Source organism: Cryptomeria japonica, chromosome 6 (genome assembly GCF_030272615.1).
Source record: "Cryptomeria japonica chromosome 6, Sugi_1.0, whole genome shotgun sequence".
Taxonomy (NCBI): Eukaryota; Viridiplantae; Streptophyta; class Pinopsida; order Cupressales; family Cupressaceae; genus Cryptomeria; species Cryptomeria japonica.
Window position 1 is genome coordinate 258,457,203 of NC_081410.1, and position 23,492 is coordinate 258,480,694.

A 23,492-nucleotide genomic window follows, 5' to 3' on the forward strand; every position below is an offset into this window, starting at 1 on the left:
TTCAGAGCTTCAAGGTATTTTGCAATTTTGACGATTTCCAAAGCTTAACACCTTGCCAAAAAACTTCGGACCTTTCATATGATTCTGCAAATTTCGGAGCATTAAGCGTTTTTGCAAGTTAGAAAAGTTTTCGGACCTAAATGCCTTTCACAAAAACTTCGGACCTCATAACATCTTTTGCAAATTTGATATATTTTGAAATTTCGGAGCTAGGGTCCGAATTTGGAGGTCTAAAGGGAATGTCGGACCTTGAGGGTCTTTTTGCAAGATTTTGCCTTTTTCAAATTCTCTAATTTTCGCCCCAAGGTCCGAAAATGGGCATGTTAAGTGATTTTCAAACCTTGACCCACTTTTTGCAAGATTTCACGTTTTCTAGTTTTCGCCCCAAGGTCCGAAAATGGACTTAAGTGATTTCGGAGTTTTCAAGCGTTTTTTGGCAAACTGGGAGTATTTTTGGAGCTAAATGCGTTTTTGGCAAATTTGTCATATTTTGAAATTTCGGAGCTAGGGTCCGAATTTGGAGGTCTAAAGCGAATTTCGGATCTTGAGGGTCTTTTTGCAACTTTTAACATTTTTCACATTTCGCCCCAGGGTCCGAAAAATGGACATGTTAAGTGATTTTCAAACCTAAACCCATCTTTTGCAATATTTAAAAAGCATTTTCGAACCAAGTAGGAAACTTTGAATTTGGCCCCAAGGTCCGAAATTGGATTACTTAAGTGAAATTCGGACCTAAAGGGTCTTTTGGCAACTTTTGAACCTTTTCACATTTTTTGCCCCAAGGTCCGAAATTGGGTATTTTAAGTGAAATTCGGACCTAAAGGGTCTTTTTTGCAATTCGGACCTAAACCCACTTTTTGCAACATTTCACATTTTCAACTTTTTGCCCCAAGGTCCGAAATTGGGCATTTTAGCGATTTTAAACGTTTTCCTCAAGAAGTGCGAGCTTGGGCACTTGGGCGAGTTTGTCAAGATCTCGCCGAAGGATCATGTTATGGAATATAACATTTAAGTAAGATATAAGGAAATGTCACTTATACTTTAAGTTATATTCCATATATACTTTCAAGATGTTTGAGAGTGGTTTCGGACCTCCAGGAGTTATATTGCAAATTCTAGTTTTTGGAGGATTCCTCAGTTTTCCAGACTTAGTCAAATTTCAGGATCAAGACATTCTAGACAGCCAAATTTCAAGATCAGGACATTCCAAACTTTAGACAAATTTCAGGGCATTTGGAGATCAAGATGACATTGCCAAATTTCAAGGCATTTGGAGATCAAGATGACATTCCAGACTCCATCACTCACCAACTTGACCTAACTCAGACCTTCAAGGATGATATTCACTCACCAAGCAAGACACAATGAGCAACAAGAGCAAAACCAGGCCCTAAGGAAGACTCTCAAAGAAACCCTAATTCTGGGGCCCTATTGACTCACCTTGGCTCAAGCAGAGCCTGCCATCCTAGCGACTCCCCTGACAGCACTCATCATGCAAAGGCTAACAAACAAAACCTTAAAAAAAACCAGAAAAGCAAACCACAGAAAGCAAAAAGCAGGGGTCCCATTTATGGGGCAATGTGAATACATCACAACAGCCCCTAGAGGCCGAATTTGGTTTTGGCGGCACTTGACCCTTCATATCCCCTTCCTCTTCCGCAAAAACAAAAGGCACAAACTGGGGGGTCCCTGTCCAAGACGGGGATGGGTGTGCGATTCGCAAAACATATCCCCTGCTCATATAGGTGTAGAGATGATAGTTTTTGATGCAAGGAATATTGTCAAACAGTTCATATACAAAATCAGAGTATGCTGGTCTGAGTTTTCAGTCACATGTAATGCCATATACATGACTTTCAAAGAGAGAATATGCATCTACAACAAACTGACATTTAATCAAACAGTTGGTATGCATCTAAAAGATTGAAGCAACAACATATGAACAAAGTGCCACCTTATTCCTCCGTTAATAATAGATAATAGGCCAGATACAAATGTCAAATAATGGCTAATACTCTTGGCTGTGAATGAAGTATGTCTCAGAAATTTATGAGTATTAATGGTTGCTAATAACTCATGCATACATAACTGAAACTCAATAAAAACAATGCCAAAAGCACCTGGAATGAAGCGCCTAAGAGCATAGATGAAGAAGTAAGCAATATCGAAAACCCTTATGCTTTCCTTGTGCCAAAATAACCCCTTTTGCAAATTCGCCCCTGTTCTGATGTTGATGTCAATAATAGATAAATAACAGCAGGTACAGCTCCTTTCAAGCCTTAAGCATCATCGTTGACCTTCTCCAAAGTGAGCCCTCCCATCAAGGGAAGGAATTGATGCACCAAAGAGTTAGTATGAGCAAAAATGTGGGGTATGACTGATCTGATTGACCTTGTATCAGACCTGATATGAGTCTGATTTCTCCTTCAAAATCACCTCCCAAATTGCTTCTAAGGATCGCCTAACCCTTTCTTAGTGTGCTGACCCAATCAATGCTCAACAATGAAGCAATGACAAAATCATAGAGTTTTAGCAGTATGGTTCAGTTTGTCTCAGATCTGAAATACACCTGCAAACACCACAAAATCTCACCAAATGCTTCCACAAAAATCGTTTGTCTTCTTCCACAATGCTGAAATCAATTAGTCTTCAAAACTCTGTGAATGTGAATGTGTCTTCAGATTATTCACCATGGATAGTGTTGCAACTTGATGAGCTCCAATGTGAAAGACTAAGATGTCCTTTACTCCCAGAGCAACCCCTCGGAGGATCTCTCACCCCCTCAGTTATGCGAATCAAAGGGAGGTATCATTCCCAATGACCAACAATCTGCAGAAACTCTAGGCTCCACAAACTTCACAAAAGCAAATATCAAATCCTGGATGCCAAGAAGCTGAGCTAAAACTCCTTTTATACCTTTCTAACCCATCATCCAGAAGCTTCTAGAAATAAATTAAGTCACTTTATTAAATTAATTAAATATAAAGTCATCTTTTAATTTTTTAATTTATTTGACAACTTTATAAATAATTAACTTAATATTATTAATTAAAATCAATCAAGCTATCCATAAAAAATATCAATAATTTGGACAACTTAATTAATTAAATTAATTAATTCTTCTTCCAAAATGGGGACATTACAATTTGCCCCTCCTAAACAAGCAATTTCAGTTGCAAGGAAAACTCTACTCCACCTAGATCCCAAGGAAAAATATGTGTAATGTCCCTGCTATCACCAAAGAGCTCCTGTAACACCAACTGAATCTGCTGAATCAATTCAATCACCTCATCACGCACCACATGAGTATAAGCCTCATGAGGAAGCAAGTCAAGTAACTGACCATACTTGCTTCTAATCTCTGCCCAAAGTGAGCCATCAAATAAACCATCCATCATATACTCACTGCCCATCAAGTAGGTATGTTCCCACACACTCTCGTGCCGCTGAATAGCTGATGTAGACAATGCCAAAGGAAAAGGTGCAATGGGAACCCAAGTAAGGCAGCCATCGATCAATGACAAATCTAAGAAGATGAAATCACCAACCAAAAAATAGATAGCTGCAATATCATATGAATCCAAAGATGGATACAACTCTTGAGTAGCTGATCCACTATAAGTGTCATCACAAAAATCATCATCACCTTCAAATTTTTCAGAATTAGTCAAACTTTGCCTATCATGAATGTGTTGAAGATGAAGCTTGGTTTGTTGAGCTAACAACTTGGCTTTCTTTGCCCTTTCTAGCCATCCATCAATCAACCTTTGGGACTACTCCATATCAACTGCTCCAAAGTGCCTGAAACCACTGTTGTTCATGCGCACAAAATAGGGACTGATTTCATCTTGTTTGTCCTTGCCTTCGAATTTCTCATGTGACAATGTAGTTCCTTCATGTTGATGTAAAGAAGTATGACTGCTGTTATAAAAAACAGAATAGTTGTCATATCATTGTGTAGAGCATTTGCCCTTCTCAAGCACCTCTTCAATGCAAGCTTCATGCCCCATACTTGTAGATTCATCTTCACAATTTCTCCCATATGTAAGGACTGCAATCTCATGAGAAATATGGAAGATAATGCTGCTGTCCTCAAACAAATCAGTGATGATATCATGCCATTGCAAACTGCTACCTTCATCATGAGTAATCGAAACATTAGTGACTACTCCACTAAGAAGAGGATCAACTTTCACATCCACCCAAGTCTGATGCGAATAATCAGAATGCTCAAGATTTGAATTCATCCCTCCAAACTCATCTCTAAATCCCAATTCTTGGGTACCATCTAGAGATGATTCCAAGGTATCATCATTCTCATGATGAAGTGAAGAATTGTTTCTGCTGTCATCAGTATACCTATCTGTAATGGTGGTGAAAGAGGGTGATGAAGAAATCAAGAGGAAATTTTTTCTCTCCTCAAGAGAAGAAGTGAAAATTTCACAAAATATTCTCCTTAACCTTTTCACGCACATTACAATTTAAAAGAGGGGGGAGAATTCACTAGATCCAATCTCAATAGGAAGAGATTGAATGCTAAGTGAATTGACAATGGATTTGGAAAGTAAAAGTAACCCCTCTTTTAGAATGTAAAAGGTTGGATTATGCGATTTAAGACTAAATGTAAGAGACAAAGAAATGACTATAACTTGAGATAGGAATGCAGGATGAAGTTGTGCACCTGGAATTGGCAGTAAAATGTAAAGACGAAGCTCCCCTGCAAATTTGAGCGAAAGTTGTCGGGACCGTGTTGAAAGTGCACACGGTCCTCCAAAAAATCTACGCGTCGAAAAAGGTTTTCCTGCCTCTGAAAATGAAGTCCAAATCTGCAAATACAGCCATGCACCTGCAACCTACACAATGAAAAGAGAGGAAAAGGGGTTGGGATTAGGGGTTTGCCTTTAGGTCAAACCCCAGTTTTGGAATTAACCAAATGATGAAAAGTAGTACTTGCAAGTAAATGTAAATGAAAGACTGAAATAGAATTCACCTCAAGGGAGGATGCAATTGAAATGTAGATAGAGTTGCTTGTGTGGAATTGAATGATGAAAGAGATCTCCTCTTCAATGGTTGAATCCTTGACTTGAATGCAACACCTAGCCTTGAAAGGAGACTTGATATGCTCAATGGATGCTTGAATGGACACTTGAATGCTTGAATGCTTGATTTCACTTAGGATCGCAATTTCCTCTTCATGTATCTATCTTATCAAACTTCTTGACTTATGCAAATGAGAGAGAGAATGTGTCTTATATATTCGTCAATTAGGGTTAATTGACTGATTTTTCGTCATAGGCTGACATAGGGAAACTTTTCCCGCTTTCCAAATGCAAAGCCCAATGAAGGATAAATGCAGAGAAAGCCCAAAATAGGGCAAGGGCAGGGGCGCCACGCCCCTGTCCTGCCCTAATTCAGGACAGGAAGCAGCATAGGAGAGTGTGGGGTGTGAGGAGATGCAAGCTTCAGGCAGTGTGAGCATGTCTCGGGTCTCTAGTCAGGCTTAGGGATTCGATTCGCCAATGTGAAGACCCAAATGTGGTTGAAAATTGCAAGGTCACAATTTTATGACGCAACACTGTCATATTCTTCAAGCTTCACAAGTGCATCTCTATTGGAATTTCCATCCTCAACACTTACTACCAACAAGTCTTGATTTGTCTCATCTCCTTCTCTAGGAGTAGCTGCTACAAGGGACTGATTTTCCAACTGTTTTTGGCTGCCATAGTCTGATTTTTCATCATGTGAAGGTGAAGAAGCAACATGATCATCCATGCCATTGCCACCCATACCATTAACATGCTCTATGCTAGCCTCCAAAGTAGAAATCTCGAGTGAAACTTCTTGCAAAGATGATGTAGAAAACTCATTCCCCATGGTTGTCCTTGAATCAGCATGTCTAACAAAGTCTTCATATAAATTTCTGCCTATCATGGGTGAAGTAACTCTATTCCTTTTTGAAAACATTCTTCGAATTCCCTGTTGTGTTTCCGGATCACTCAATAATTCATACAAGTTCTGCAACAAATCAACAATGGATTTGTCAAAGGCCATCTTCCGTCTGTTCTGATTGTAAGAGACTTCCCCAACAAGATGGCAGGAAACCTGGCTCTGATACCACTGTAATATCCCCTGCTCATATAGGTGTAGAAATGATAGTTTTTTATGCAAGGAATACTGTCAAACAGTTCATATACAAAACCATAGTATGCTGGTCTGAGTTTTCAGTCACATGTAATGCCATATACATGACTTTCAAAGAGAGAATATGCATCTACAACAAACTGACATTTAATCAAACAGTTGGTATGCATCTAAAAGATTGAAGCAACAACATATGAACAAAGTGCCACCTTATTCCTCCTTTAATTATAGAAAATAGGCCAGATACAAATGTCAAATAATGGCTAATACTCTTGGCTGGCAATGAAGTATGTCTCAGAAATTTCTGAGTATTAATGGTTGCTAATAACTCATGCATACATAACTGAAACTCAATAAAAACAATGCCAAAAGCACCTGGAATGAAGTGCCTAAGAGCATAGATGAAGAAGTAAGCAATATCGAAAACCCTTATGCTTTCCTTATGCCAAAATAACCCCTTTTGCAAATCTGCCCCTGTTCTGATGTTGATGTCAATAATAAATAAATAACAGCAGGTACAGCTCCTTTCAAGCCTTAAGCATCATCGTTGACCTTCTCCAAAGTGAGCACTCCCATCAAGGGAAGGAATCGATGCACCAAAGAGTTAGTATGAGCAAAAATGTGGGGTATGACCGATCGGATTGACCTTGTATCAGACCTGATATGAGTCTGATTTCTCCTTCAAAATCACCTCCCAAATTGCTCCTAAGGATCGCCTAACCCTTTCTTAGTGTGCTGACCCAATCAATGCTCAACAATGAAGCAATGACAAAATCATAGGGTTTTAGCAGTCTAGTTTAGTTTCTCTCACATCTGAAATACACCTGCAAACACCACAAAATCTCACCAAATGCTCCCACAAAAATCGTTTGTCTCCTTCCACAATGCTGAAATCAATTAGTCTTCAAAACTCTGCAAATCTAAATATGTCTTCAGATTATTCACCATGGATAGTGTTGCAACTTGATGAGCTCCAATGTGAAAGACTAGATGTCCTTCACTCTAAAAGCACCCCCTCAGAGGATCTCTCACCCCCTCAGTTATGCGAATCAAAGGGAGGTATCGTTCCCAATGACCAACAATCTGCAAAAACCCTAGGTTCCACAAATTTCAGAAAAGCAAATATCAAATTCTAGATGCCAAGAAGCTGAGCTAAACCTCCTTTTATACTTTTCTAACCCATCATCCAGAAGCTTCTAGAAATAATATTATTTATTATTATTTCACTTAAGTGACTTTATGATATTATTTTAAATTAAGTCACTTTATTAAATTAATTAAATATAAAGTCATCTTTTAATTTTTTTATTTATTTGACAACTTTATAAATAATTAACTTAATATTATTAATTAAAATAATTAATCAAGCTATCCATAAAAAATATCAATAATTTGGACAACTTAATTAATTAAATTAATTAACTAATTCTTCTTCCAAAATGGGGATATTACAAATTGTCAATCTTTGAAAAAAGTGTTTTCAATCAATTATATGCTCACATCTCCTATATATATTATAATTATTCATTATTGCAGCTGCTGTCACGGTTTCACATTGCTGATTTTGATAAAATCAGCCAGTGAGCTAATTTGTTTTGAGGACTTATAGATACTATGGAAGACACTGGTGTACAAAGTAAGGAGCACGTCATAAGGTGATTGATGAGTTTATGAGGACGTCATTAGTAGGAGGCATAACCTTGTGGTTATGCTAGATTTCATAACTAAGCATGAGATGGTGTTTGTGGAACCAAGCTACGTACGAGATATGACATCCATGATAGGCCTACCATTCCTTGCATCATGAAGACATCACTACTTGTTATCTCAATGGCAGGACGTAAGGTATGTAGGGAATTTGATATCATGATGAGTTTGCATTCGATGTATCTTATTGAATAGATGATTAAAAAAACCATGAGATTACCTATTGGAAAGATACTTCATTAAGATAATGTTTGGTTTGTATTGGTCACTCTCTTAAGGAGGATATTGAATGAGAAATTCATGGTTTCCAATTCCCAATCTGCTATTCTCCATTCATTATTAGTGGATGAACAAATATTTCCTTCACAAGTTTGGCAAAGTTTAAACAATATAGAATGTATTGTGGTAGTTTTCCACAATGGTGATTCATGATTGTTGCAATCATTTCATGTTGCTAACCTTCATATTTTCAGATGTTGTATTGATGATTGCAGCTGACTGCATGAATTTGTGTGCATGGAATTGCCAGTACAGCACCCAGAGGTTGAGTATTAAAGAGTGTTATTAGTTTATGATAGAGGAAGCATTCCTAGGATAGCTATGAATCTGATTTTGTAAAGACATAAAACGTTCTAAATTCAATAATAAAACGAAATACTCTTTATTCTTAAATAAACTCATAATTCCTTTAATAAGTTTATTTTCTTCCATAACCCATTCTTATCTCTAAATCATTATTCTATCTATATCATAATAGACACGAGATTTCTATAAAGAGATAAAGATTCTTTATTCAATGAGAAAATGTAGTAGTATTTTAATCATATCTACATACAATACTTAGGCCTTTCTAATGCCTTAAGTTCAATAACAAGAAAATATAAAGTAAAGAATGAGATGCGTCCTTTGATCTGCAATCCAAGCTATCTTCAATGCAATCTTTAGAATGAAGACGAGGACAAGATTTAGGCGCTTTTTCCACCCAACCTTGGAGCTTACACTTCCCCAGAATTCTTGGTCAATCAAGAATACCCGACCCTGCACGAATTGCTTAGCAAAAAGAATTCGATAGACAAGAGGGAATCTGGTGCGTGCCTAGAATGATACATGCATTTTCTATTTTCTAATTCCATTAAGAAACAAGCAAGATCAATCAAGGATATGGTAAAGAGCATAAATAAATCCATCTATTTCAATGGTCAATTAGTTACTCGGTCGAGTATAATGTCATGCATAGCAATAAAATATAGTTTGGAAAAACAAACTATTCTCTCTATAATTCCACATTCAGCACCCGTCCCGGAAGGTAACTTTCCCACAAACACAAACCTATCTAGCTTTTTCTATGTTCATATGAAACTAGAATAAATATATAGAAGACAATCTTTCATTTTCCAAATCTAGCTTCCTATTTCTCGCATGATAAAAATACAATGTTAAAGAAGACAATCTTTCGTTAAATAGAAATAGAAGGAAACAATCTTTCGTTTACAACCAATTTTATCTGACAAGAAAACAATCTTTCATGGGCAAACAAATATATATCCGAAAAGAGAACAATCTTTCACTTCTATCTTTTCAAGTAAATCAAAGACGAGAATTAAAATAAGGTGTAACACATGTATGTATATTTACATATAAACGAATAGAATATGAGTACACATTCTTCCTTCAAATAACATATTAAATTTGACACTAAAATGTGTTTTCAATGATTTGCGAATTGAACTATCTAAATTCAATAAATTTTCTACAACGAGTATTAAGTAAGACGACATTTCATAATGCACATACCTATATGGCTTCTTCAAACGAAATTTCATATAATCAATTATGACTTCTAATGCATAAACTAATTCAAAGTTTAACTCATATATAATAAACTATTGCTCGATTAAGAGCCTACCTCTGAAATTCGACACCAAAAACTGTGATGTTCAACACTAATTCTTCTTCTAAATCTAACCGCAAGACTTCTAGATTTCCAATGCTTTTCTTTCTCTATGTTTTACAATTCCTTTTGCTGTGATCTTTTCATCTCCATTCTCTGTTCTATCATCTCTATTCTTTATTCTATCATCTCTATTCTCTATTCTTTCATCTATATTTTCTGCATATTTCTACCTCGTGTTTCTCCCTCGTGACCAAATCTATATTAATTCCTATTTTCGAGCCAATCTCTCATAGTGGTGGACTGATTTATTGGTATCTAAGTGACACCACACATTGTTTAACTGCAACATCACAGTCCTAAATGGTTTTGAACACTTATGTGTTCTCCATGCAATGATATTCATTATCTACTACGTGACACCAAACTGCTCAAGCCGTTAAGTTCATTATTACTGGTGTTATTATGTGGGCTAGGCAATTGCTTAGTCGATATTACTATCGACTCCCACTGCTATCAATGCAGTTTGTTAGCTTCCCATGCACCACCGTTGGTATGCGGATTAGTTTGCATGACATGCGATGATTATTCTAACGGTTTTTAGTCACGTTGATCAGTCCATATTCAACTTGAACTCTAAGTTTTGTTTGCGGCATGGTCAATTAATACTGATTTCACTTTGCAATAGTTTCTAAGTCTCTACGTTATGCTAAGTCGATTAGTATCGACCCCCTTATAAATGTACTTTGTCGACTGTGACTTGCAATGATAACCCGCCACCCTATTGGATAGGTTGCTTTCAAATAAGTCACTTTCATGCATATATTTATTTTTATTTATATATGTATATATAAATAATGATTTATCATAAAACAAAATAATTTAATTTCAACAATATATTTACATATATAATAATTATGTACGTATATATATATATGTGTGTGTATAATCGAATTTTTATTCGAACTCATATATAATACGTATAATTATATATATATAAATATAACTATAGCAATAAATCAATTCAAATTTTATTATCTTTTTTTTTTTCAAGACATCATATAATTCATATATGTATATATATGTTTATATATATATCATTATCATAAATCAAGAAGTGGAAATATAAGCGCGATATTTAATCCATTTCACAAGATGCACATACAAACATCAAAATACATGTAAAAATATTTAAATCAATCTATCAATTAAAACTACTCATTCCAATTTAAACAAACACTCAAATAAAGTCATTTAAATTATCCATCTTTACAAGATGCAGATTATAAATTCTAATGTGGTGTGTGAGATTCCCATCTATTCTAGCGAAGTCCAAGAGATAAAACAACTCTACCTGAACCCTGTTCTCGCCTTCATCCGCGTTCACCAGTTCCTGCATTCACTTGCACTCAATTGCTCATTAGCAATGAAGATCCCCAGTTTCACAAAAACATAATACTGATCATTCAATTGCATTTACATAAATAACGTAATGTAAATCTTTTCATTGCATTTGAATTCCTATTTCATTATCATCTATTTCACTAAGAATTCCATTTCCATTTCATAAATAAATAAAATAAGCATCATTTTCAAAATAAGTAATTATAGATAAATATGGTTCGTGACAGATTTCCAGATTTAACTGCCCATCTCCTCTATACATTGAGGAGGTGGGATTATTAGCAACAACTGAATCGCAACTTAACCACCCGGCTGCCTATATCCTGCCGGAACTTCTATTTCTCGGGCTGCAACTATAGTTGCCGTTTAGTTGCCCGATTGGAGGTCATAAGTGCGGCTATAATACATTTTTATTGACAAAGATGGGGTTCTGACGCTGAACCCAATAAGCCTCAGGAGCTGGCCTAATGAGTGATTGAATCAGTCCCTGTCAGCCACTTCAAAGGGGGATGTGTGATTGTTGCTGGTAATTTGAGGAGTGATGATCTTCCTTTCAGCCTCTGTGTATGGTGATATAAAAATTTGGAATCTAGGAATATATATATAATTGGTGGAATTGCTTCATGGTGTAACAAATTTGCAGTGGATGATTGTATCAAAGTAGAGCAATGGAATCATGGAGAAGGTATATTCCTCAAATTGATTTGGGATCTTGGAATCGCATTGGGTTCAATCCAAGATCAATTAGTATATGATTTCGCTTTGCTCGAGGACAAGCAATCTTTGGGGAGAGAGAACTGTAATGTCCCCATTTTTGGTCATTCAATTTCCAACATCTTGGTTAGCTCCACCTTTCTTGGAGAGTGCCAACATTTTTAGAACAAATTTTAGTTATTGGCATTACATGTTCAGGGGATAGATGAGGCTGCTGATGGTTATGCTTTCCAAGGGTGATTTTGCCATTTCAGATTCATTCCAAACTTCTTGGAGGAATATTTTATTTATGGTAAGTGTTAATTTTTATCAGGTTGGGTCTCTACTGGGCCTCCACGTATGTTGGCACATTCACAATTCACCTACATGCTATTTTGTATTTTCTGCAACTTTAGCTGAATGTATAGAGAATAATTGAATAATTATGTTAAGCTGTCAAAAAAACAAAATTAAAAGACAACTTATTTTAATTATTTAAGAAGGTGAATTATAAGTGACTGAAATGTTGGAAAAGTTTAGAAAAAATAAAGTCATATTATAAATCAAATGGGGATTATTAATTAAAAAGTGACTTCAAAATCTAATTTTTGGAAAGTTCCCAAGAAGATTATTAAAAGGGTTCAAGAGACTCATTTGAGGCATTCTGGATTAATCGTCTTTAGTGAAGCTCTTTGTGGGAGTTTGAGTTGTCATTTAATTTTTCAATTGTAGGACAAATAGCAAAGATCGTTTTTGGTAGTAAGAGATCTGCCCTAGCCAGCTTGCAAGTGGAGTCATTCAGATTTCACGCGTGTGTTGAAAAAATACAGGTCTGAGATTGATTGATGTGGAACAGAGATTCATAGAGATTTATATATATTTCCAGTTTCATTTATATTCGTAAATGTGAGCAAACAAAAGAATCTTTGAAGTTATGCAAGCAAATAATGATTTAACAAATCTATGTGAGTGGCATTACCTTGTCATTGGGAAGACTTCAACAACTCTATGTGAGTGGCATTACCTTGTTGTTGGAAAGACTTCATATTATAAGGAGGAATTTGGTCAGCAGCGGCCATTTGGGAAAATAGGCGATGAAAAATTAGTGTTACAGAGAGACCTATTGCAGATACGAGATTTAAATCCTTGGCCACCAGCCTATCAAGTGGAAATCAATACCTTAAGGCCATCGCAATAGAAAAGGGATTAAAAGAGGCATGGAACATATTGAGCTGGTTGCTGGTCAAAGGGAAAGGACAAAAAACATAGTTGCCAGTTTCCTTAATATGATATTCATCGAGGATAAGAGCTGTGAGCTTGCAGGTAAGTGAAGTAGGGGGAATCAAAGAACAAAGGGCAACTTATTTGAATTAGTCAACCAACCTTAAAGGCCAATCTAAGGAGATGTGAGAAATGAAGTTGAATGGTAAAAAGTAAAAGAGAACGTCAAGGTAATAACTACCAGCCATATGAAGTTTCAAGTGCTTAGCAAATAAAAATAAAATTGTGGAACCCTATATCTGGTGCTACATTACATACCTCTAGTCACCCCTGTTCCAAGAATAGTGACGTGAAGTTTGGAAGGTCTGTCTTTGGCCAACTTGGAACAAACTCCAGCCCATGATCTTTTGAAGAAGACATGGGAAGTATTCTAAAGGTCTCCAAAATTTTGAACGGCTAAGTTAAATTTGCATACATTGTAAACTAACCTTCCTACAATTGATCGCTTAGCACTTATCCTTGCAACACAACTGTCTCAGTGTTTTCTAAGAGAAGCATATAGTAGGTCAAAACAAACAAGTCCAGCTGCTTAGCATCCTCGTTGGGGACGTGGGTCTATAGGAATAATAGCAACAGAGAAGGAGAATCAATTCCCTATCTTCTTATTGTTTGGCCTCATTGGAGGTTAGAGAAATTAATACTTGTATATTTGCATTTTCTAATCTCTATAACAGCAGATTGTTTCCTTATTCTCCATTGTTCCCAGCTCTTTAGTAAACTGCAAATTGTTTGGCAAAAATCATTTGTTTAATGATGAACATATGATTCATAAATTTAGTTGCAGCTCATGTGATTACTAGTTTTCAGAAATCCTACTTATTTTGATGTATGCAAGCTGTCTGACAAAATGCCTGTGTGTCACACATTGTGAAAATCACAAAAAAAATCGGTTTAAATATATGATTTTGAATTCAAGGTGGTTATTACATAGCGTGTAAAGAGGTAGAAGTTCAACAAAGGTTAATAGTCTCCTTGTTGATACATAATAGCTTCGGTAAGATAAATGATTGAATGGGAGATAAATGAAGTCTCCCATTCAATCATCTATCTCATCGATAGATAAATTCAGATCTCACTGATTATTCCTTTATCTGATATTTATGTTATAATTGCTCTCCTTGTTCTGTTACAGCATTTATCAATTATGTTACTCATGCAAACTGATGATTAAATTGAGTGCAAACTATTAATCTGATAAACCGATAATGATCGGGTCTTATTCTAACCCTCCCGATTCATTATCGGGTTACCATTTTAATAGCCACCGAATTTACAATGATCGGGCTTAATGCATTCCACCGACTAACTAATGTTATCGGGGTAAACTAATTGATAACCGACTAACTTAAGTTATCGGGTTTAAACCGCTTTAATTGCCACCGATTACCATCGGCCTAGTTATATTGATAACCGAAATGACATCGGTTCATTTGCATATGTGATGGCACCGATTAAGTAATCGGTTATGGAGGGACACAACCAAGGGGTATCTTGGTCGGTCATGTCAAAAGGACATGATCAATCAAGGTACCACTTGATCGGTCCCCTCCATGATATATATACACCGATAAAATGTTGTGGAGAGAACATAGAAAACATTAATGCTCTCTCTCCACCTGCAACAAAGAAAAGAAATCAGATTTATTATATTGTGAAATAACGTATACTTGAAAGGAAAATTACTTTGAATATAACTTGCACCTTGAATTGAAAATTGAAATACATCAACATGGTATCAGAGCCAAGTTCAGGCTAGGAGCCCCAAGCACACGAGAGGTGTGGCTTAAGGGGGGTGTTGGTGTTGGAAATAAGCCACACCCGGACCAACGATGGACTGGTCCAAGAGGGGCAGGTAGCTCAGTGGTAGAGAACTCCAGCAGCGTATGGAAGGTCCTAGGTTCAAGTCCTAGCTGGTCCATGTCTCAACATGGTATTGTTGGTGTTGGAAATAAGCCACACCCGAACCGGCGATGGACTGGTCCAAGAGGGGCCAGTAGCTCAGTGGTAGATCACTCCAGCAGCGTATGGAAGGTCCTAGGTTCGAGTCCTAGCTGGTCCATGTCTCAACATGGTATCAGAGCTATAGTTAAATCGAACCTGAGGCTATTCAATTTTGTGGAAAATTCAAGACAAGCATATATCCAACATCACATTTCTCCAAATGGCTAGCACTATCAGATTCGAAGATAGACTCGGAGGAGGCGATGATTTCTCAGCATGGAAGTTCAGAATTAAGATGATTCTAAGAGAAAATAAAGTTGAATAATTTGTAAAAGCTGAAACTACAGGAACCTGAGACTGAACCTGACAAAGCGACTTGGATAGAGGGAAATGAAAAAGCCATCAAAATCATAGTTGATGGGGTGAGGAATAATATTATGCCCATCATAAGGAAACATGAAATGGCCTACAACATGTTCAAAGCACTTGAAGATGCATTCGAGATATCCAATGCAAGTAGAACCTTGGCTTTAAAGAGAGAAATAAATCATACAGCTATGATCAAAGGGGAGTCAGTCAATGCCTACTTCATGCGGATATCAGCCCTAAGGGATGAGCTAGTAGCCCTTGGATATGAGATCCAAAGCAAAGAATTAACACTCATTGCTCTAGATGGGTTGCCTAGTATATGGGAAACGTTCGTCCAAGGCATCAGTGCAAGGGCTGAATATCCAAAGTTTGAAAGGCTAAGGGCAGACTGTCTCCAAGAAGAATCAAGATTAAATAAGAAAGGGATCAAACAAAAGAATATAGATCTTCAAGTCCTAAATACAAACTCTAATAAGAAAAGCAAGCAGAAACAAGTTAGGAAGAGGAAAGGTCGTCAAGGCAAGAACACTTCCAAGAAGGATCTTTCACATATTCAATGTTACAGGTGTGACAAATTCGGACACTATGTTGCCAAATGTCCAAAAAGAACCAAACAAGAAGCCACATTTGCCAAAGCAGGAAAATCTAAAAGGGAAGACGACTCCGAGAAGTATGTACTCTACTTAGCACTTACAAACCAAGCATCAAACAAGGTTAACTCCTGGGTGATCGACAGTGGCTCATCCAGACACATTATAGGGTTTAGAGAAGTGCTAGACTCCATGATAGAGGAGAATGATGAGGAAGTGACTATCGGAGATGACTCCACACATCCAGTTAGAGGAGTTGGAACCTTCACCATCAAACTAAAGTGAGGCGTATCATTGCAACTTAAAGGAGTACTATATGTCCCAGGCATCAAGAGAAATCTAGTCTCTATATCAGTACTAGAGGATAATGGGTACAGAGTGACCTTCATAGACAATAGAGTGTTGGCTTGGCCAAGGAATTCATCTATCAAGAAAGCTAAAACCATTGGTCAAAGACAAGGCTACTTGTATGAGTTGTGCACAGAGCCCAACCTGGCCCTAATCCATGAAGCTACAAATGTTAATGAAGTTTGGCATAGAAGACTAGGTCACCTAAATTTTAGAGCTTTGTCATCAATGGGAAACCTTGTCACAGGTCTACCTAAGTTAAAGCAATATCATTCAAGGGCATGCAAGGGATGTGCCCTAGGTAAAAATACTAAGGGTGTTTTTCAAAATAGTACTAAGAAAACAAGCAAAGTTTTAGAGTTAGTTCATTCTGATGTTTGTGGACCTATGTCCGTACCTTCTTTAGGGGGATTTTTGTATTATGTAATATTTGTTGATAACTACTCTAGGAAAACTTGGATCTACTTTCTGAAATGTAAAGAATCAGAAGAGATCCTTAAAAGTTTTAAGGAATTTAAATCACTAACAGAAAACTACTCAGGAAATAAAATTAAAACCTTGAGAACTGACAATGGGGGGGAATACACCTCAGATTTGTTTAAGGATATTTGTAAAAATACTGGGATTACAAGGGAGCTTACTATACCTTATAACCCTCAACAAAATGGGGTAACTGAGAGGAAAAATAGGACAATTGTAGAAGCTTCCAAAGCCATGATTCTTGTTCAGAATCTAAATACCAATCTTTGGGCAAAAGCAACCAACACTGTTGTATATATACAGAAAAGATGTCCTCACTCTCATCTTGAAGATAAAACCCATGAGGAAGTCTTTACTAAAACAAAGTCAGATATCAGCCACCTTAGGATATTTGGGTGCCCTGTCTATATTCATGTACCTAAGGAGAAAAGATTAAAATTAGAGCCTTCTGCAAAAAGGGGAATACTTGTAGGATATAGTGAAACCTCCAAGGCCTACAGAATCTATATACCTAGTCAGAGGAATATTGAACTGAGTAGGGATGTAATCTTTGAAGAAGACTTAGCCTTCAAAAGAGCCCAAAGCTCAATAGAACCTGAAGCCTATATCCCTACCCCTAGCACAGATGAAGACCTTGCTCCTGAGCTTCAGAGGGAGAATCTTGAGGAAAATGAAGATGAAACTCAAAACTCACCTAGAGAAAGTCTCAAGAAAAGACCACTCTGGGCCACCAAAACTATAGAAGAAGCTCAAAAGTATGTTGCTCCTTCAGGAACCTTCAGAGAAAGCAAAACGCCTAACAAATTCATTAGCTATGTTGCCCTTATGAATGATCTTTCAAAACCTGAACCTAACAATGTATCAGATGCACTTAAACATCAAATATGGAAGGACGACATGTCTGAGGAATATCAGTCCATAATGAAGAATGATGTTTGGGAAATTGTTTCTAGGCCAACTAGAAAATCTGTTGTTTCTTCCAAATGGCTTTTTAAGATCAAACATGCTGCAGATGGCAGTATTGAAAAACACAAGGCCAAATTTGTAGTCAGAGGGTTCTCTCAAAAGGAAGGAATTGATTATGAAGAAACATTTGCACCTGTAGCCAAATACACCTCAGTAAGGGTCGTCTTAGCCATTGCAGCAGCAAAGGGATGGAAAGTTCATCAGATGGATATTAAGATAGCATTCCTTAATGGTGAGATCTCAGAAGAAGTATACCTAGAGCAACCTGAAGGGTTTGAGATTCATGATGCAAAGTCTCATGTGTGTAGACTCAAGAAAGCTCTCTGTGGGCTTAAACAGGCTCCCAAGGCCTGGTATGAAAAAATTGATACTTACCTCTCAGAACTAGGCTTCTCTAAGAATGATGCAAATCCTAATCTCTACTATAAGCAAAACAAAGGTGATATGCTAATATTGATTTTATATGTTGATGATTTATTAATCACAGGAGAAGATCACCTTATAGATCAATGCAAGAAAGATCTTTCTAAAGAATTTGACATGAAGGACTTGGGACTCCTTCATTACTTCCTAGGCTTGGAAGTATGGCAAAATTCTGATATCATTATACTAAACCAAGGAAAGTATACCTTGGACATTTTGAAGAGATTTGGAATGATAAACTGCAGACCCATGACCTCTCCAATGGAAACAAATCTTCATAAACTTAAGGAAGCAGCAGCAGAGTCACAACCCATTGATCCTACTCACTACAGGAAAATGATTGGGGCCCTGATGTATCTGGTAAATACAAGACCAGATATTTGTTATGCAGTTAATGCTTTGAGTCAGTTTATGTGTGAGCCAAAGGAGATACACCTGATAGCAGTAAAACACATTATGAGATATCTACAAGGTACTCTAAACCTTGGTCTCAAGTATGAGAGAGTTGATCTAGATCTGCACGGATTCACAGATTCAGATTGGGCTGGAAGTGTGACTGACAGGAAAAGCACCTTAGGATGTTGTTTCAGTTTAGGTTCAGCCATGATATCTTGGAACAACAGAAAGCAGTCTTCAGTAGCACAGAGTTCCACTAAGGCCAAATACATTGCAGCTTCCATGGCTGCCCGAGAAGTAGTATGGCTCAGGAAGTTGCTTGTAAGATTATTCAATGAACCAATGAAACCTACTGTTATCCATTGTGACAACCAGAGCTACATAAAACTTTCAGTAAATCCGGTGTTCCATGACAGATCCAAGCACATTGAGATTCCATACCATTATGTGCGAGATATGGTAGACAGGAATGTGATTCAGTTGGACTATATTTGTATAGGAGATCAGACAGCAGATATTCTTACCAAACCACTTTCCAAAGTAAAGGTTGAACACTTCAGAAAAGGCTTGGGTATGATAGAAAGGTAATTTGCTTTGTAATCTGTACTTACATATCAATAAGATGTTTAATGTGTAAACTTCTTTGTCGTGTTAGGACTTTTATGGGTTCAACCCCCTATGTTCATTTCTTAGAGATGACGATCTCTCAGATAATGAACACTTGTATATAGACATTATAAGGTGACGATCTTATAATGATCAAACCAGTTATCATGTGTGATTTCTGATATGTCATGGATGTGCCATGATTATGTTGTGGTAAAACATTTGGAAAGATGTTAGTGCACATACCACAATGTGGATAAGTTGAGAATTTAATTATTCTCATGTGTTAATCCTTAGTATTGCTTGTTTTGCAATACTGATATCACGTGCTTAGGTGATATCATATCATCACAAGGTGATGAATTTCTTGTATCACGTGTTTAGGTGATACTCCATGTCACGTGCTTAGGTGATATGGTTACTTGTATCATATGTTTTGATGATACTTCATGTCATGTGTTCAAATGATATGAACCCTTGGAGAATGAGATTATAAACTATATAAGGAATACTGGTCATCAAGAGAAATGTGATGCTAGACACTTTGTCTGTTATTCATCTTCCCAAGCTAAGAGGGAGTGTTGATACATAATAGCTTCGGTAAGATAAATGATTGAATGGGAGATAAATGAAGTCTCCCATTCAATCATCTATCTCATCGATAGATAAATTCAAATCTCACTGATTATTCCTTTATTTGATATTTATGTTATAATTGCTCTCCTTATTCTGTTATAGCATTTATCAATTATGTTACTCATGCAAACTGATGATTAAATTGAGTGCAAACTATTAATCTGATAAACCGATAATGATCGGGTCTTATTCTAACCCTCCCGATTCATTATCGGGTTACCACTTTAATAGCCACCAAATTTACAATGATCGGGCTTAATGCATTCCACCGACTAACTAATGTTATCGGGGTAAACTAATTGATAACCGACTAACTTAAGTTATCGGGTTTAAACCGCTTTAATTGCCACCGATTACCATCGGCCTAGTTATATTAATAACCGAAATGATATCGGTTCATTTGCATATGTGATGGCACCGATTAAGCAATCGGTTATGGAGGGACACAACCAAGGGGTATCTTAGTCGGTCATGTCCAAAGGACATGATCGATCAAGGTACCACTTGATCGGTCCCCTCCATGATATATATACACCGATAAAATGTTGTGGAGAGAACATAGAAAACATTAATGCTCTCTCTCCACCTGCAACAAAGAAAAGAAATCAGATTTATTATATTGTGAAATAACATATACTTGAAAGGAAAATCACTTTGAATATAACTTGCACCTTGAATTGAAAATTGAAATACATCAACATGGTATCAGAGCCAAGTCCAGGCTAGGAGCCCCAAGCACACGAGAGGTGTGGCTTAAGGGGGGGTGTTGGTGTTGGAAATAAGCCACACCCGGACCGACGATGGACTGGTCGAAGAGGGGCCAGTAGCTCAGTGGTAGAGCACTCCAGCAACATATGGAAGGTCCTAGGTTCGAGTCCTAGTTGGTCCATGTCTCAACATGGTATTGTTGGTGTTGGAAATAAGCCACACCCGGACCGATGATGGACTGGTCCAAGAGGGGCCAGTAGCTCAGTGGTAGAGCACTCCAGCAACGTATGGAAGGTCCTAGGTTCAAGTCCTAGCTGGTCCATGTCTCAACACTCCTTACATATGATTAGAAGAAAACAAAGAAAAAGAGGAAAGCAGAGGCACTAGTAGCTATCATGAGTTCTACAAGGTCAAAGGGAAATTTTGGGGGCTCTTCATCTTCCATTGGGCCATGAATACAAAGATTTCAAACTCCAAGCAATCATAATTTAATTTTTTTATGTTCCTCGTTGCACTATTGGTGTGCACCCTTTGTTGGCAAGTACTACATGGAATCAAGAAATGCCTCATGAGGCCAACTTGGCAAGCGTCAATTTTTGGTACTATAAAACATACCATTTAATGTTGTGAGAAGCCCTTGTAGGGAGAAATTGGTCATTAAATTAACAATATCAGTTAAAGGGTTCAAGAGGCAACAAAATGGAAAAGGAATGTACTGGTATATGAGGCAAAGGGTGAGAAATTGATGGGGCCTTCATCACATTCAAAATATAATTATATGCCTGACACTCCTATTGAGGATGATGTTGTTCTTCAACAAGAGGCTACATCATTACAATCTAGTTCAAGACACCCATTTATAGATTATGGATATTGATATTATACTTCGTAATTTTTATTTATATTAAAACTTAAAGTTTATTATGGGCCTAGATTGACTAATCCACCAACACCATCGAATAATCTAAACAATACATTTCTATATTAGAGGTAAATACCTTTCCTCTAGACGAATCATCTATCCCATCCATTCAGTATTCGGTTCAATATTAAAAGAAAAGATTGGGTCAAGTACAATTTGATCAAGCCAAATAAACATAAGTCACTTGATTACAAGTGAGCAACGAATCAGATTTAAATTTGATTTCATCACATAACGCACAAGTGGAAACTAGTTCAAGACTCCATTTAGTAGCTTATTTATCCTATTGTTTAGCAGCTCTCTCTATCTTTGGTTTCATTGCTTGTCCTTTTGTTTGGTTTAACAATACAATTTATCCCAGTGAACTCTATGGACCTACTTGCCTGGAGGCCTCTCAAGCACAAGTGCACAAGAATTCACTTTTCTAGTTAGAGACCAACATCTTCAAGCTATTGTGGGGATTACCCAAGGGCCTCTTGGTTCAGGTAAATACATTATGCATTGAAGTTATTTTTGGAGGTGAAGAGATGCATTTTTTTGGTCTTTGTGCTCCTCGTTAGGACCTCTAAGGTGTCCAAATGGTTTTGACCTGAGTTTAAAAAAATATAAAACCCTAGCAAGAATAACCTCCAGCAGAATATATGACTCATGCTCCTTAAGGTTCTTTAAATTCTATAGATAAGATAACTACCCAGATTAATGTGATATATATACACCATTGCAAAACATGCAAAGCGTTTCTAAAAAAATTTCCTCAACTTATCTATGTTGGAAGAAACTCCTACCAAGCTTCTCAACTCAATAAAGATTTATCCTCCTAGCCTAAAAATAACATTACCAAAAATAGAAACTCCTAAAATAGCCAATTCACTAAAATGTAAATTCTCTTCCCAGATATGCCATTTACCCCTCAAAACTAGCGGTTTGTTGGAATGCTCCTGCATCAAACCAGTGCTAAATAATGGCTGCTCAGCTCAGGCACTAAATTAATTGTTCTACTCCTTTTGACAATTCAAATAAGTTCTGAATCCAACCAAAAATAACGAACACTTTGTCAATTTGATGGGTTGTAACTAATTCAATTGTAGACCACTGAAAGAGGTGTGCCATTGCACTCTCTCCACAAGTGTTCAGGATTTCAAACGGCCACATTCCCAAAGTTTTAGCTGAAATTCCTGGAGTTCAAATTGAGGACCACAATGGGGTCTCTCTCGTCAATGATATTTTTTTAAATATATATTATCAGATTCTCCAGTCCGAGGTTAGCAGAATAATTTCTATTGAGCAAGAAGGAAAGCTGGCAGTATCATCCGAATGGATTCGGTTTCAATTGCATTGAGGCCAACTTAGCTTCCCACCAGTAATTACCTGGATTGACAATAAAGGTCCTAAAATCCAGCAACGACGACAAATTCATTGAGAATAGTAAACCCCATGAAACACCGACCTGAGTCCTGGAAGGAGCTGAAACCTGCGCCGTTGATGAAGCGATTTGCATTCTAATTCCCTTCCTCTTTTTCTTGTGATATCTTGCTAAACAGAAAACATCATGTGTTTTAGTACAAGGGTGGAAAATAATTGATGAGGAAGAGGATAGTGATAGTGTGAACCCCATGCTCATGCTACTCGTCTTCATACGCAGTGGCAGTGGGAGTTATGGTGAATGTGCTGCAACACCTATTCACTTCCATGGACTCGGATGGTTTGGGTGTTTGTGGAGACGAAGTGGGACACCTCCATCCAAATATGATCTCGTATCTGTTTGGCGTTATTTATGAATCTGCCACCCTTTATTTTTATTACACTACAATATTTCATAAATACTTAAAGTCGTCCATTTGTCCATTACTCGGGTAGGTATTTCTATAAGATATCTGTTTAAACATTTTATAATTTATTTCTTTGTACTGTATATGTATAGTTATTGGGGCATTTATAATGAAGAGTCTCTAAATGATTAGTTTTTGATCTTTATGTACATAACAGATCA

At 37.0% G+C, this 23,492-nt stretch overlaps 1 protein-coding gene across 2 annotated transcripts in view; it reads right to left on the reverse strand.

Moving 5' to 3' along the window:
• LOC131037446 (uncharacterized) overlaps window positions 1-23,272 on the reverse strand; it is a 242,703-nt gene extending 219,431 nt beyond the window's left edge. Inside the window, exons 1-2 of one of the 2 annotated variants that reach the window (XM_057969589.2) lie at window positions 22,950-23,272; window positions 11,094-11,132 (exon numbers count right to left, since the gene is read on the reverse strand). In XM_057969589.2, the coding sequence (XP_057825572.2) occupies window positions 11,094-11,132; window positions 22,950-23,138 (228 nt within the window). In that variant the 5' untranslated portion in view covers window positions 23,139-23,272. The remainder of the gene's footprint in view (window positions 1-11,093; window positions 11,133-22,949) is intronic. The other variant, XM_057969594.2, reaches the window with a different exon arrangement.
• Between the last annotated feature and the right edge of the window lie 220 nt (window positions 23,273-23,492).